The sequence below is a fragment of the Pelecanus crispus genome, chromosome Z (assembly GCF_030463565.1).
Source record: "Pelecanus crispus isolate bPelCri1 chromosome Z, bPelCri1.pri, whole genome shotgun sequence".
Lineage (NCBI taxonomy): Eukaryota > Metazoa > Chordata > Aves > Pelecaniformes > Pelecanidae > Pelecanus > Pelecanus crispus.
In genome coordinates, this window is record NC_134676.1 from 64293539 (window position 1) to 64310351 (window position 16813).

At 36.6% G+C, this 16813-nt stretch overlaps 1 protein-coding gene across 1 annotated transcript in view; it reads left to right on the forward strand.

Moving 5' to 3' along the window:
* YTHDC2 (YTH N6-methyladenosine RNA binding protein C2) overlaps positions 1-15513 on the forward strand; it is a 39610-nt gene extending 24097 nt beyond the window's left edge. Inside the window, exons 13-30 of the mRNA XM_075726103.1 lie at positions 525-703; positions 878-974; positions 1060-1147; positions 1239-1319; positions 2258-2340; positions 3367-3472; positions 3601-3720; positions 4074-4346; positions 4853-4979; positions 5495-5700; positions 6249-6444; positions 7595-7704; positions 9246-9538; positions 9962-10139; positions 11192-11395; positions 13824-14006; positions 15123-15226; positions 15381-15513. Coding sequence (XP_075582218.1) covers positions 525-703; positions 878-974; positions 1060-1147; positions 1239-1319; positions 2258-2340; positions 3367-3472; positions 3601-3720; positions 4074-4346; positions 4853-4979; positions 5495-5700; positions 6249-6444; positions 7595-7704; positions 9246-9538; positions 9962-10139; positions 11192-11395; positions 13824-14006; positions 15123-15203 — 2605 coding nt within the window. The 3' untranslated portion in view covers positions 15204-15226; positions 15381-15513. The remainder of the gene's footprint in view (positions 1-524; positions 704-877; positions 975-1059; positions 1148-1238; positions 1320-2257; positions 2341-3366; positions 3473-3600; positions 3721-4073; positions 4347-4852; positions 4980-5494; positions 5701-6248; positions 6445-7594; positions 7705-9245; positions 9539-9961; positions 10140-11191; positions 11396-13823; positions 14007-15122; positions 15227-15380) is intronic.
* The last annotated feature ends 1300 nt before the right edge of the window (positions 15514-16813 follow it).

A 16813-nucleotide genomic window follows, 5' to 3' on the forward strand; every position in this document is an offset into this window, starting at 1 on the left:
ATATTGTTGATACATGATAGCCTTACTAAAGAAACTTTATACGAGTAACATGTACACTAAGCTATTCAAGAATTGTTTTTTGATTAACTTACAGTTGTCATAGTTTAGTAACAGTTTTGTAGAGACCTATATTATTAAAATTTCTCTTAGTGTAGTTTCTATTAGTGTAGTACCGGCTTAACTGTTATGGTAGGGAAGTTTTTTGAAAATACATTTCTTTTAAATGTTTTTCCTTTAACAGATAAACAAATGGTGTCTTTATACTTTGAGTTCTGTCACATTTGCTTATGACTGTTTCAATGAAATAAAATTAAAGTTAACGCTAAAAAATTAAGTTGTATGCTTTGCTGGGTTAACACTTAAATCAGTGAACAGTAATAGTATTATGGAGATGCTGTTCTGCTACACTTCAAAATTAAAATTCGAGACAAGTAGTCTTGTTGGTCTTGATTTAAATTTGAATTGATGGCTGAATGCAAACCCGAAGCAAACAACCTTGACTCTGGCCTGTGTGTATATTTTAGTGCTTCAGTGGAATCTGGAAATCTGGATGAAAGTTCCCTGGTCCAAACAAGTGGTAGTGACCTTAGTGCAGAGGACAGAGAACTGTTGAAAGCTTATCATCACAGTTTTGATGATGAAAAAGTGGATCTGGACCTGATTATGCACTTACTCTATAACATCTGTCATAGTTGTGATTCTGGTAGGTATACACACCCACTCCCAATAAACTGCTGTGGATTCAGCTTCTGATGAATTGTGCTCTTTTTTCAGTAATACCAAATAGGTAAAACCTTCCAAGTGCTAGTATACTCAGTACTGACATATATTTGAAGTGAATTTTCTGTTTAACTCTGCAAACCATCTTCTCTTTTAGGAGCAATTTTAATATTTCTTCCTGGATATGATGAGATAGTTAGCCTGAGGGACCGTATTCTTTTTGACGACAAGAGATTTGCTGATAATGCGCACAGGTAAAACCTCTAGTTCCTATGGTTGTCTTGAGTTTTTATTGTTTCTTTTAAAGATCCTTAAAATGTGCTCTTTGTCTTGCATTAGATACCAGGTTTTCATGCTTCATTCAAATATGCAGACTTTGGATCAGAAGAAGGTGCTTAAAAGTCCACCTTCTGGCGTCCGCAAAATAGTAAGTATCAGAGGACTTTGTCAGATACTATACTGAGCTATTTTGTCTTCGCTTGTACAGTCACTATAGGGTTTTTTTTTCTTAATTGCAGATTCTTTCTACTAATATTGCAGAAACCAGCATAACAGTCAATGATGTTGTATTTGTTATTGACTCAGGCAAGATGAAAGAGGTATGACTGGCTTAAAATTTCTTTGGGAAGTAAACTTTCTGGTGTTTTTTTAAAATACATAATACATAAATTTTGGAGAACTGGTTTTTTTATAGTAGGCTGAGAGCTAGTGCATGTCAAGCTACAAAACTTACTGAGAAGTTTTGATATCCATTTGTTTTATGACAAATGCTGTAAATAGCTAGCTGTTCAAAAACCCTGTAAAAGCTATTGCAGGTTAATATATTGATGTATGTGTATCTTTTTTTTTTAATTTAGTATTTTTGTTTGATTTTTAAGACAAGTCCATCAGTTTAGACTGCCATCTTCCTGAGACTTAGAGAACACTGGGAGTTCCCTTTGTCCTACTGTTGTATCTAGCCCAAGTCTAAGCCATTAAGTTTTTAAGCATTGTTTTTGATGTGTGGAATGCCCATTCAGTAATTACTTGTTCAAGAAAAGTGAGATAACATAATGAGGCAGTTTAAGACCTAGTATACGGCTTAGAAAATAAAATCGGATTTCATACGAGATAAGCACACCAAATTTCTGAAGTTCTCATGGTAATACTTTTTTTTTTTTTGTAATTTTACATCAAATGTAGGAAAATATGGATGTAATTTCCAAGTGAGACAAAGAAGAAGCCTTTATTCAATATAATAACATATTTTTGCTTGTTTTGTGATACCACAAAACACAATCCATGTCTTTTATTGACTTACAATTAGCTATTGACTAGAAAACTTCAGTTTAGAAAACTGTGTAGCGCAAAGATACTGCGAAGGAGGTAGCATAAATTCTCTTGAAACTAGGTACTTTAGAACATAGCTTTATGCCAGAAGCTGCTGGTACTTAGTATTATTTTAGAGAACTTCTGTTGATGATCTAAATCATTAGTAACTTTTATTTCATGTACCTTATTCAATCTTACTTTTATGTTCCTCGCTTTGCTTTTATAGAAGTCTTTTGATGCACTGAGTTGTGTTACAATGCTAAAAATGGTGTGGATTTCAAAAGCCAGTGCTATCCAGAGAAAAGGCAGGTAATAAATGCTTCATACTGAATTTTATTTTGCAGATACTCACTGTCCTGTATGTTAAGCATATAGCAGCTACACCGTGTAATGTTACTAGCCTAGTCCAGTATTGTGTTGTACAATCGCCAATGCTAATTCTCTGCAAAAGAGTAAGGGTCAGCATGTATTTCCTTGGAGTAATTTCCCAAGTTGTAGAAAAGTGACAGTCAGGAATTTCCCAAAGCTTACATCAGGTCTAGGTTGTTTCCCCCCGATGAACTTGTTCTCCTTCCTCTTTCTCCCATGTAACACCATCAGCCACAGTGTCCAATAAGGTGTTTCACAACTTAGCTGGGGGCAAAGAGCTGCCTATTGTTAGCTTTTAATTGATGCCCCTTCATCCCTATATTAGAAGAGACATTGAGCAGTGATTCCTTATCCAACTTCTCCAAACTGTTTATGACTTAACAGTCCTTTATCATATTCTTCCCAACACTGGGTGAGGGCTAAGAGGATATGTAGCAACAAATGCCTATGTTTGGTGATACAGTATTGGCATTAACCTGCAGGAATTTGAGCGTGAATGTGAGCATTTGCTGTCTCTGTCCCCTCACTCACAAGTTGTTTGGTCTTCATTCTACCTTTTACTCCCAGAGTAACTTCCAACTGTTTGGGGGATGTGAAGAGGAAGAAATGAAGTTTACGACTTATATTCCTTACAGCAAAGGACAGTTGAGATTTGGATTGATCTTAGGTTAGCAAAAAACCCACATCACTTTATTTTTAGATAGGCCTTATTTTTGTTTCTCCAGATCTTTCAGTGTTGGGGTAAAATTATAACATTTCCATGCTATCAAAATTAATCCACGTACTGGAAAACTCTCACCTCATGTGGGACTTACACTTAACGACAAAATTATCTTTTTCTTAGACCTGCTTCTACATTTCCAGTCTTAGTTTGTGTGTGTGTTGGTTTTTTTGCTTTGCTTTGTTTTGTTTTGTTTTTAAAAAGAAATTCTATTTTTTAACAATTTCCCATATTTTATTTTCAAGGGCTGGGCGCTGTCAGCCTGGAGTCTGTTTTCATCTCTTCAGCAGGCTCCGATTTCAGAATATGTTGGAATTTCAGACTCCAGAACTTCTGAGAATGCCACTTCAGGTGCACATTCAGTTAGAAATTATAACTTTTAAAAATGTATTATCATGAAACCATACTATGAACTCCAAAAAAGTGTTGGGGGGGTGTCCCCCAATCTTAATGATCTTTTTCTGCTTTTTAACTTGCAGGAACTTTGTTTACACACAAAACTTCTGGCTCCAATTAATTGTCCAATTGTTGACTTCCTGATGAAAGCTCCTGATCCTCCACCAGCTTTGATTGTGAGAAATGCTGTGCAAATGCTTAAGGTCAGCAGAGGAATAGATTTAGATGGGAATTGTATTTGATTCTATATTTGTGGTGTGGCAACATATGTTACTGAGTTTATTTTGTACTGAGACTGTTGTTTAGTTACGTAAGGATGGTTTGAGTTTTTGTGTGTTGTCTATTTTCATTTCGTGCATGTGTGTGTATTTTTTCCATGTTAAGGGAAGAGAGTGCTTAAAAAACTCGTCTCAAACTGTTACGAGTTTGGTTTGCTTTTTAGCGTTTGGGAACAAGTCTAGTTAATGTCCAGTATTCATATTCTTTCTGCTTTTATTGTAAATTAATTTTATCCACCTTCCTTTCCCCCTCCCCCCCCCCTTTTTTTTTTAAACAGACAATAGATGCCATGGACCCTTGGGAAGATCTCACTGAACTTGGTTATCATCTCACTGAATTACCAGTAGAGCCACACCTTGGTAAAATGGTGTTGTGTGCTGTTGTTTTGAAGTGCCTGGATCCTATTCTTACTATTGCTTGCACTCTTGCATATCGAGACCCTTTTGTCCTACCTACACTGGCCTCTCAAAAGCGTGCAGCCATGCTGTGTAGAAAACGTTTTACTGCAGGAACATTTAGTGACCATATGGCGCTTCTCAGGGCTTTCCAGGTATTATTTCATCTTCAAAAAGAGTACCAATCACAATAGATCAAAGTAAATGATGTACCGATCAAGCTGGATGTAGAATGATAGACTATGATTAAGTCCTTAGAGAAGAAACTTTTTTTTTTTTGCATAGTGGCTTTCCTGTATATTAGGCTCATAAATTTGTGAGGGAACACTTCTTGTCAGATTTTCTGTTTATATTTTCAAACCTGGTTAAATGCTGAGTGTTCCAACAAGGTACCACTTTATATCCTGCTACACTGATAAAATAATGATCTTAATATAATGATCTTATAGTAACATAATGATCATTATGTTAATCTAGAGAATGGGTAAAGAGAATCTAGTACTTAACCAGGAAAAAAAAAATCTGGTTTGATACATTTCCTTAATTTCAGAATGGTTTTTGCCTTCATTTTATTGATGTAGATGTCATTTTTAAAAAAAAGTGCATTTTTTTATTTTAGCTAATCAAATTAATAGGCAAATGTAAAAAATGTTCTCTACAGGCATGGCAGAAGGCGCGCAGTGATGGCTGGGAGAGAGCCTTCTGTGAAAAGAACTTCCTGTCTCAAGCCACGATGGAAATCATCATAGGAATGAGAACACAGCTGCTTGGCCAGCTTAGAGCCTCAGGTAAATAGCTTGGAAAAAAATTCTAATGTAGTTTTGGAATCAAGAGTATACCTAGTAAAACTGTATACAAATTGTAACAAGAATAGTGTTCACTGGTATAATTTTCCTTCCTTAATTTGAAATAGACCACTGCACATTCATGCTGGGCTTAGTGCAGATGCTGGAGTGGGGAAGTGTGGCTGGGGAACAGCTGATCTAACTGAAAGAGCCCTGATGGTTCCACATGCCACTGGCTTTCAGTGTGAGATATGTTCCCTTGGATTTTTATGTTCTAATGAATTACTTCCTCTGTGTTGTAAAAGTAATTCTATTCTATGTTAGTGTAAAACACCTTATCAGGAAGGATTTCAGTATTATGGTTTCTTCTTGGTGCTGTTAAGGCTGGCAGTGGTGAAAAACGCAACAAATTTGTAGTTTATTTCACTTTCTTCTTTTTTAAATTCCTTTTGAGAAGCAAAAACGTAGGTCTTAAATACAAGTAAATATAACACATTTTTGTCCTCTTCTTTCTTCAGGTTTTGTTAGAGCCAGAGGAGGAGCCGATATTAGAGATGTTAATACTAACTCTGAAAACTGGGCTGTAGTTAAAGCTGCCTTAGTGGCTGGGATGTATCCTAATCTAGTGCATGTAGACAGAGAAAGCCTGGTTTTGACTGGACCAAAGGAGAAGAAAGTGCGATTTCATCCTACCTCTGTTCTTAGTCAACCTCAGTATAAAAAGGTAAAATAATTTTGAATTTGTAGTTCACAAAAAAGAGCACTATACTGTATCAAACATTTTAGAAATCTCTCTTCATAGCTGTCAGTACTTTAAAAGCAGCATGTGCATTAAACACTACATTTTTAGAATGTGTTTTTCCTGGCAGTTGATAAAACAAAGAATTTGAGTTGCATTTTTTTCTTCCAATATTATTTCATCAAAACTTATTTCAGTTAGTCCATCTAGATGGAATGAGAAAAAACAGTAAAAAAAACTAGTTATGAAACTAGTTTTAGATGTAACAATCCCTGCTCATAATAGCAGGAAGAAGTTCTGCTCTGAAACGGATTTTTTTTTTTAACATCCTTTTTAAAGCAAAATATTTTGTTTCAAGGTGATAATTTGTGAGTCTGGTTGAATTCTCTCTTTTTTTATTTGTGTGTATAAATTTATGTGTATATAAATATTTATGTATTTATTTCTACATATATAAAATAAGAAATATGTTAAATTTTATTTTAATTACAAATAGAGGGTAAAGTAGCCTAGTCTTATTTGCTCTTGTACAGATTCCCCCAGCAAATGGGCAAGCTGCAGCCATTCAGGCTCTCCCTACAGACTGGCTTATATATGATGAAATGACGAGAGCTCACAGGATAGCAAATATCAGATGCTGTTCTGTTGTAACACCTGTCACTGTGTCACTGTTCTGTGGATCAGCTAGATTACCAAGTAATGCTTTGCAGGAACCTTCATCCTTCCGAGGTATAGTGGGGTTTGGATTTGGAATGTGTCCATTTGTGTATGTACTAGTATGTGATATGGAAGGCTTATTTTTTCAAAAATATTTAATACGTATATTGGCTAATTCTTAAAATGACAGAGCTATAGTTCCTGTAGCTGCTCAAGAATAGTTTATTGGCTCTGCAATAAATGTCTCAGTTTTGTGAATCCTTATAGATTCATATCCATAAATTACACTTCCATAGTTCTGAAGTCTCAGAAATTACAGTATCATTTTTAATGAAATAAAAAATGCCAACAAAATGTCTATAAACAATACTAATGCTGAAAAGTGTAGTATGTATGTTTTTCATACAGACTAGTTTATCTGATACTTTGAACCAGATTATTCAAACTGAATAATAGTTTAGAAACTTATCAATATGGCAGATACTCACATTGCTTCTAGCTGAAACATGCCTTTTAAAGACTATTTTGTACTGATAGCTTTTAATGACAATTAGCTGTACTATTAACTAGAAGGAACTATAAGGAATATATAGAAATTTCCTTTTTTTTATTTAAATGGAGTGTTGTGGGAATAGAAGCAAAAATAATCTATCCTGCTGCCAGTGTTCTAGAAATACTAGTTTGAATCAAAGTAAGAGTCCAAGTTATTTTTGAGGCTTTCCTGTCTTGCTCTTAAACTGTTAGCCTTAAAATAGTGTTTATGCTGATTGAATTGCTCTTAAAAAAATTAGAATCCTACTTAGTAGCCATATGTATATATAATTTATTTTTTTCTTAATGGGTCTTTAAATCTGCTGTTTTACTAGGAAATAAAGCATAGAGCGATGTGTGGTTTTGCAAGCAGGTTCAGGCAAAAGTTTAGTAATGGCTTATTGATATTGATGAAGGTACATGAGTGAATCAGATCACATCAATACAGGTTCTTATGTAGCAGGGGCCTCAGCAGGCCTGGATATGTGAGTTCTGCTAACTGAACTGAAGCAAAGACTTTTCACTGAGGTGTATTTGCAGAAAATAAAAATTGGTTTTACAAATGTTTACATTTAAAAATACAATTTAGAATGAAAATCAGTTTATTGCTGGTAATACAGTAGTGTTCAGTCTTTTGTATGTAAGTGGAAACAATATAGAAATGTTAATGCACCTTTTATATTTAATTCAGGGGATGGGGTATCGAACGATAACAGTGATAGTGAGATGGAGGACAAAACAACTGCTAATTTGGCATTACTGAAGCTAGATGAATGGCTCCATCTCAAACTGGACCCTGAAGTAAGTAATGTGTCACTTCAATGCTTATTTTTTGTAGCAGGATATTTATGTCATATCTTCCTAAAAAGATTTCGGAAACATTTGGGTAACCAAGAATTTGCTGTAAGAATTGCTGTCATGGTCCGTTTGGGTCTCTTGAGTTTACATGACAACGTAGTCTATGATCTAACCTTTATTTCAGGAGCTCATTAAGAAATACAGTGAGCAAACAGGGTCTCAGTCCCCTTTTGTCTGGACTAGTCTATCACATGAATTCACTTATTCACCATTCAAGTCGTAAGGTTTCATAACTTATAACCTGTAACTCTCAATTCATGCACCTATGAGTAAAAAAGAAAAAAAGAATTAGTTACCTAGCCGACAGTGAGACTGCTCATTGTTCTTCCTCTGTCACGGTGCGGGTGTCCCCTGTATCACATCAGGAAGCAGAAAAGCCTCGGCAGTCCAGCTGCTGTTGGGTATCCACTTCAAAAGCTTTTTGGGTAAGCTGTGCTTTACATCTTCCAGCTTGGAGGTTTGGTCCATTTCCATAAATCAGCAGATTCTGATGAAACTGCCAGACAAAAGATAATGGCTGCAAGAGACAGCAAGCTTTAGGTGATAGAGGCTGCATAATGGCCCCTCAGCTTTTCCTTGCCACCTGTCCTGCCTATGTGGAGCTCTCGCTTTGACCTAATGGCACTGCTCCCAGCACACATCAAGCCTTAGCATGAGCTGGATTAGCCAAAATCTGAGCAGGAGTTTGAGTGAACAGTCACAATGGCATATTGTGTATTTCCTTCTCTGAGAGGATGACTAAAGTTGGATCAAAATGGAGCATTTGAAATTGGAGTTGCTGAAAGAAAGTTGCTGTCAGATTTTAGAAACAGGAAAAAAAAAAAACCTTTTGAAGACGGATGTCTTCAGGTCATTGAGAAGCTCTGGCTGTGGCAGGAGGTAGAGTAGTTTATGGGTTATGAAACACTTGGTCTTATCAGATCTAGCAGTAATACTGTCTCTTCTAGAGATGTTCAGAAGGGTGTTTTTTAAAAAGTGGAAGTATTTCTGATAACATGGGAATTAAACTATAGTCTTCTAAATTCAGTCATCTCATTTGAGCAGAAGTCTGCGTAAGAAGAATGTGTCACTTAGAGCTCTTTTCCCTCAGGTATGAATGAAGAGTACATAAATACAGACTGAATTGAGAGGAAGGGCAAAAAGTGTGAGAAGATTTTTTTTTTTTTTTAAAAAGATAAAATTTTAAAGTGAAAAATAAAAATCTTGTGGGTTTACAATATAATTTTAAGTTTGGTTGGTGCAGAGCTAAATGAAATAAGACATTTTAAAAATGATTGTGCACCCCAGGAAAGAAAAGATAACTTAACAGCTTAATTTAAATATGGGGTTTTCTCCCCCTTCCCCAGCACTTTAGTCTCAGCTTTCAGTTCGGACCCTGTTGATTTTAGAATGCCAGATGCTGCCTCATAGGAAAGACATAGGGTACCCTTACCTGTCTAATGTGATTTTTATTAGTCTTTTAACAGAATTTAAATTCATTACAGGCTGCTGGTTTGCTGTTGCAACTCAGACAGAAGTGGCATAGCTTATTTCTGCGTCGTATGCGAGCTCCTTCTAAACCGTGGTCTCAAGTTGATGAAACAACTGTAAGAGCAATTATAGCTGTTTTAAGTACTGAAGAACAGGCTGCAGGTTTGCAGCAGCCTTCAGGAATTGGTCAGAGACCAAGACCTATGACTTCTGAAGAACTTCCTTTAGCATCTACATGGAGGTCAACCAACAGCAGAAAAAGCTCAGCAGAAACTGAATTCTCTGATGACTCTTCTAATGCTGAAAAGTAAGCTTTTGAGATCTTCAAGAGACTGCAGGTTGTAATTTATTTAGCTATAAAAGCATCACTTGAATTTCTGCTAGTAATAAAAAGGAAACAATAGAAATACAGTTGAAGGAACTGATACTGTCAATTGCTGTGTTGTAGTTGTGATCTGACTGAGAAGTATTTCATATGTGTGCCTGCTGTTTGAGAGACCAGTCAGGAATATTGTCTGTGAATTGTGATCTCTGGGAAGAAGTAGCAGAGGAGGTTTAACCCTAGTGTTCAAAAACAATGCATGATCAGTATTTTTTTAGTTAGTGTTTAATATGTTTTGGAATTACTGTAATATACTTAGTCATGCAATAATGTGATATGAAGATACAAATTGTTCTGTGATCACTTACAAAACTGCTGGTATGTCCTGTACCTGCCTTTACTACTTAGAGTTTTAGTGAAATCTACGCCTCCCGCACTTCACCAGCCAAAGAAGTACAAAGAAAAAACCATTTTGCACTCCAAACGAACTTCAGATGACAAGTCAGATCAATCATCAGTGAAGTCTACAGACAGCAGTAGCTATCCTAGCCCCTGTGCTAGTCCTTCTTCTCCAATATCTGGAAAGGTAGGGTTCTCATAAACAAATTACCCAGCTCTTCAAAATTAATAGAATTTCAGAGATAAATTTGCTGATACCTTTCAGCAGCTATTAGGCATTATTTTGATAAATTAAGAACCTAACTTAGATTTTAATTTTTAACAGCTGTGCAATACTTGTTTCTGGAACTTAAAATCTAGACTGAATATCCTTGTACGCTAGTTTAATACAATAAAAATATTATTCTGTGCAGACTGCTGAGGTAAAGCTATCCAAAGTAGAAAAAATTGTTGGGTTTTTCTTTAAACTTGATACAATAACCAGTGAAGGTGCATTTTTTACTTTTTTCCCCTAAATTAGTATACGGTATATGCACTTCTGAATTCTTTGCATTCTGCTTTCCTTGGTTTCTGTGATAGCATACATTGATACTGATTTTCTTTAAGTTTTGTGTTATCTCCCTTATTATGACTGCTTGCTTTTTTTATGATGGTTATTTTAATAAAGCACACATTTTTAATGAGCTTGTTGGCATAATTCTTCCTATGTACTTGAATAGTAAACTGCAGTAATATTAAACATATCACTGAGAGGAAAACCCATTGTTCCCTTAGGCACGGACTCATTGGAGGATTTAATAATTCCTCTTAAGTTTTCAGTTTTTAAATTTGGCCAATGTAAAAGGGAGAAAACTTGACATTTCCTGAAGGTGGAAATATGAGTAGTGTCCTTCAGGCTGCAGTCTAGAATGATTAATTTTGTGTCATCTGAAGGTGTGTCAAGACTTCAAAGAATTGTAATTAATCATGAGACTATTTAGGCCTGTTCTGCTATACTTCTTTGCTGACCCTCATGAACGAATTATTATTTTATGAAGTGCTTAAAAAACATAAAGTAGATGTGAAATACATTTCAAAAACAATTCAGACAGTACCAGCTGATAGATTCTGTGTTTCTTGTAGAATCTGGGGAAGGAGGATAGGAGCGCAGTCAAGGGTTTTCTGTCTTCATGTGTGTAAAACTTTAGAACTAAAGCTTGGCTGATTTTATTGTAGCTTAATTTAATTTAACTTTTTCAGGGTTCCAAATCGCCTTCACCAAGACCAAATATGCCAGTTCGGTACTTTATAATGAAAAGTAGCAACTTGCAAAACATTGATATTTCTCAACAGAAGGGTATATGGTCTACTACGCCAAGTAATGAACGAAAACTAAATAGAGCCTTTTGGGAGAGCAGCATGGTTTACTTAATATTTTCTGTTCAAGGGTCTGGACACTTTCAGGTGAGTCCTTACTTAATACTAAATATTAGCTTTCGTTGATGGTTTAGGAGAGCGCAGCAAATGACTGTGTAGTATGGAGGTTTTTGCTTATGACTTCTGACCTTCTAATAGGTAGAGTAGCAAGCAAATATATCTGGTTGCTGAGGAAAGAGTGCTTTATTCTTCTCTGAAATATGCCCTTTTAGCTAACTCAGTTTGTCACTTAAAGGCTAAGACTGAATTGCCTCCAAATAAGTCTTGAGTCAGAATAACGTTTATACCCTACATTAATTCTTTAAAACAACAAAAACAAAACAAACAAATCCAAATAAAGCAGGGGATTACTCTTCTTTTCTCTGTATGCCAAAATAAATATTGTAAGTGAACAAGCAGTTATAATCAAGTCACGGCTTTCTAAAGCCGGGAAACTCATAGATGTCTTCATTACAAATTTTAATAAAATCTATTTTGCCTGAACTGTAGTTTCTAAAAGTTAGGAAGCTGGAAAGTTGTGGCCATGATTCTTCCAGAGTTGTGTCTTGTCTTCAAGTTTAGCAAGGCATTTGTCAACAATTTGGTGACAAATCTATAGCCAATTTGAAGTTAAAGACTTGACCTGCTGTCGTGGTTTAGCCCCAGCCAGCAACTCAGTACCACGCAGCCGCTCGCTCACTCCCCCTACCCCGATGGGATGGGGGAGAGAATTGGAGGAGTAAGAGTGAGAAACACTCCTGGGTTGAGAGAAGAACAGTTTAATAATTGAAATAAAGTAAAATAGTAATGCTAATAGTAACAGTATAACAATGATAATAATAATAATGATACACGAAGCAAGTGATGCACAATGCAACTGCTCACCACCCGCCGACCGATACCCAGACAGTTCCCGAGCAGCGATCGCTGCTCCCCGGCCAACCCCACCCAGTTTATATACTGAGCATGACGTCATATGGTATGGAATAGCCCTTTGGTCAGTTTGGATCAACTATTCTGGCTGTGCCCCCTCCCAGTTTCTTGTGCGCCTGGCAGAGCATGGGAAGCTGAAAAAGTCCTTGACTAGCATAAGCAGTACTCAGCAACAACTAAAAACATCAGCATGTTATCAACATTCTTCTCCTACTAAATCCAAAACACAGCACTATGCCTGCTGCTAGGAAGAAAATTAACTCTATCCCAGCCAAAACCAGGACACCTGCTAGTGCAAAGTTGCAGGTTAGCTGTGTTGTAGAGAGGGCTAAACTCAATTGTTCCAAGTAAAGAAAGTTCAGCTTGACTCTTTATATATAAACTATTCATAAAAGTCAGCTAAACCAAAAATCTAATGAACTAGCCCGAATACAGCTGTCTTGGTGATACCACTGAAGGATTATAGTGAAATATACGTATGATGATTTGGCAAATGCAGATGTAGTATTGGAACGTAATTTTCAGCATGCCAGTTGATACTGAAAATGGGCTGTTGTATTGGTGGTCTTAGACGAAGCTGGGAGGGGAAGTCAGGAGTGTAGGTGGTTGATGTTGCCTTGCCCTTCCAGTTTTTACAATGCACTGGACATTCATGGGAATGTGAGATTAACATTCCTATTAATATTCTCTTGTACCAAGTGTCTCTTTACTTTCCACCTTTATTTTTCCTCTGTTCCTTTTATTAATTTCCATTTAAGCCTGGCTTGAGCTATCTAGGACTGCATGTCTTACAACAGCAGTGTGTGCTGGTAACTTACGTAGTGCGCTGCATCTCTTGGACTCCTAACTAGCATAAAGTTGCCTGAATAGTTGATCAGTTGGGTGTGTGGTGGGTTTTTTGGGGTTTTTTTTGCTTGGTGTGGGCAAGTAGGGGTGTCCTTAAACAAGTTAGGAACAGTCTTGCATTTGGGATTTCCTTAATTTTCTTTCTGAATACTTGTCTTGTTGGAATTTCTTCCCACTTCATTGAAGAAGGAAATAAAAGCAACTTTGATTTCTTTATTTGAAGAACAGCTACGCTCTCGTAATTCTTTGTGAAAAGTTTGTTAACATAGAGGGAACATGGGAAGGAAGAAATGGATTTCTGAAAAAAATACCAACAACTAACAAGGAATAACTAATGGAGTATTATGTAGGAGAATATTAATCTTAATTCCTTATGCTTCAAATGTTTTTACAACATCTTTTCAACCTCTGTTACAAAGCTTAAACCTTTTAATAGTAATTGTGAGAGATTAATTGAGAAACGTTCTCTGTGGTCAAACTCTAGAAGGCATATCTGAAGTGGAAAACCAAACAATAACATCTTTTAACTTTATACATGTAAACATTTTAAAAGATCCAGCTTCATGGGGGAGAGCGTATGAATCACTTTGAAACTAATTTGAAAGTTTTGTATGAAGTCCAGTCATTTATTTAATTCCAGTGTAAGCAGATACACTCTAATTATGTCTTTCCTTTCATATTTCAATTTTTGCTTCAGGGTTTTGCTAGAATGGCTTCAGAGATAGGGTGTGAGAAAAGTCAAGACTGGGGATCTCCTGGTTTCGGAGGTGTATTTAAGGTGGAGTGGATCCGAAAAGAAAGCATTCCTTTTCAGTTTGCACACCATTTGCTCAACCCTTGGAATGACAATAAGAAAGTGCAAATAAGCAGAGATGGCCAGGTGATGTTGTTCTCTTCTAAAGTCTTCTTTACTAGGTAGAACTGTGTATTGTTTATTAGCTTGTTTAGACTTGATGTCTATCTCAGCTGTCTCATATGTCTGTTAATTTGAATTACAGTTCATTGATTGACATTGTATATTTTGCTAATGCATTACCATTGAAGTAATGGAGGCTTTTTGAGAAAATCAAAGTAGTTTCTTGCTTAATATGCATTTAAAAAAAAGATTTAAAGCTGGATGCTTCCAAAAATACAAACTTTTTGGAATTGGTATTTTGGTTCTGGAGATTTGTTCCCAGTTTGGTTCAAATTTGTTCCCCAAGATAGTCTGTCACACCCAAATAACTGTTCATAATTACAGCTTTGAGTTTCCTTTAAAGACTGAAGAAAATCTCGAGATTTGAGGTAGAATAAAGCTTAGGACAGTTCTCCAATCTGTATGCAGCTACAAAAAGCTGGAAGAGAATTGGCACAAGGGTTCTCTGTGGCAGTTTCTGTGTTCTCCCCAGTCCCCTCCCATAATATCTCCTTGATAGGAGATTCTAGAGCTAAACTTTTTGTATCATCTTCTCACTACTTCCCCAAAACCTCTCCAGCTGTAAGAACAAGGAAGGGAGTGTAGCACGTGACAGAGTTAACAGTGCTTTTGTTGTAAGTGGCTCTTAAGACGTAAAGAGTCTTAATGGTCTTACAAACAACTGGTTTATATTAATGTCTGTGATTCCACCAAGAGCCATTGTATTACCTGTGACCTGCCTCTCCACATTCTCCACCACACTTGACAGAATTAAACTTAAAAGGTGTGGAGAACAATGGTCTTTAGTTAATAAGTAAGTGACCTGTGGAAGGTACAAAGTATATGGTGCGTATGTTCTTGTGTATGGTGGGGGTGTGTTCACTCCGAATTCTCCTCTTAAGAACTGACATTTTACTGTGAATGAAAAGAGCCCCTAACAACTTGTAGGCCAGGGTTGCTTATGAAACTTACCACCTCTTGAGCCCTAGTAAAAAAAGCTTCCTGTGCAGGGAGTAACTTCATCTAACAATTTTGTTATAGTTTCTATATGTTCAATAGTAGCAGTGCAAATAACTTCTCTAATTTCCTGCTCATTTCCAGGAGCTGGAACCGCAAGTTGGAGAGCAGTTGCTACAGCTTTGGGACCGTATTCCTTTGGCAGGAAAAAGCTCAACTGACTGAGCATGTCAAGTAATGTGATAAAGGTAGTTATTTCATGTATTACTTTCTGGTTTTATGATAGAGGAAAAGCTATCTATATTCAGTGTGTGATTACAGCACTGTCTTTTCTTTGTAGTTTGTGGAAGAACAGGTACACCTAGTACTAAGTATTCTCTTCCTTTTGATTTTTTTTTTTAGCTGTGGTTGTTGGAACATCAGCTATAACCACTAGAACCAGCAGTGTGCCTACAATATGAAGATGAGGAAGGCGGCAGCACAGCAAGCTCCTGAAGTTGCTAGTCGTGCTGTGCAGCTAGCACTGGAAAAATAAGAGGGAATTATGTTGGTTTTAGTATTTCCTTGTCTTAACAAATGTCAGCATTATTCACCAGCCTGTTTTTGACTGAATTATTTTTTTACAGTAGTGTGCAGTTGATATTTAAAAACATGCCTAAGTTCAAAACTAAGTTTGAAACAATGGACCACATATAAGTTGTTTGTGGGTTTAAAATAGCACAGCAGACAGTTTAAATATACAGTTTACATTTAAAGCTTTCTCAACACAGTAAAATGTATGAGAGAAACCAGTGTAATGTTAATCAGTCTTGCAGTTTGCGTAAAATAAATATATTTGGAGACATCTATTCTGAATTTATTGTAAGATTCCATAAGTATTTGTTGAACTTCTACATGCACGGTGCGAGAGAGCAGGATATATTAATACAAACAACCGGGCAGCTGGAGAATGTAAAATTTTAATTTAAATACATAAGTGAAAGGAGCATGAGACTTTTGATAGTGGATTGGTGCAGTGGTGTTTCCAGTTTCGGCTATTTTTCACCTTTAAAAGGTACTCACACTTCAGCAAGCTGAAACAGTCTTTCAGAGGCCTGCTGCCAAAAATGGTACTCTGTAAGTTCACTTACTTGGGCATTATTAGATGATTTTTATTTCCTTCAAAACAACAACAAAAAAATGACCAGTACAGCTTTCTTCATCTTTCAATGTAGTCTTCATGCTTTCTTTCTATACCTCTTCTTTCAATTTCTTTCTTCTGTACTACTATTGTTTTATTTGGCCTCTTAGTTGTTAACGTACTGTACCAAGGCCGGTACAAATTCAGTCTGCTCACTGTCAGCACTGTTTGTGGTCATTCTTAGATTAAAATGAGCTCTTTCTGCTTCTGAGCGTGTACTTAGGTTTTTCATGTCTGCTAAGGATATTTGCACAGTTCAGAGTACCCTGTATATTCATTCTTACATTCTGTGTAGTGACTTCCGTACATAAACAGTCGTTTTTTCCTTTGCAAGACAACTGAGTCCTTGCAAGGCTAGTATTGCCTAGTATGGTATTTCTGGAGACAGTACGTACAATGGAGCTCTGAGGCTCATATTACCTTATATGATACTTCCAGGCCCGTGCCCACGAAGGAATGTGGGGTGCTGTTACCTTGCACAGTATTCCAGGGCCCCATGCACACCAAGGACAGAGCTGGCATAGAGGGGGGAGCAGAGGTGGGGTGTAATGTTTGGTTAACAAGCCCAAATAGAGCTTCTGTGGCTCGATGATAAAAAGGACAGTCCAGCCAAGGAATTTGCATTCCCCAAGGTCGTTAGCTGGTCTGGGTCACT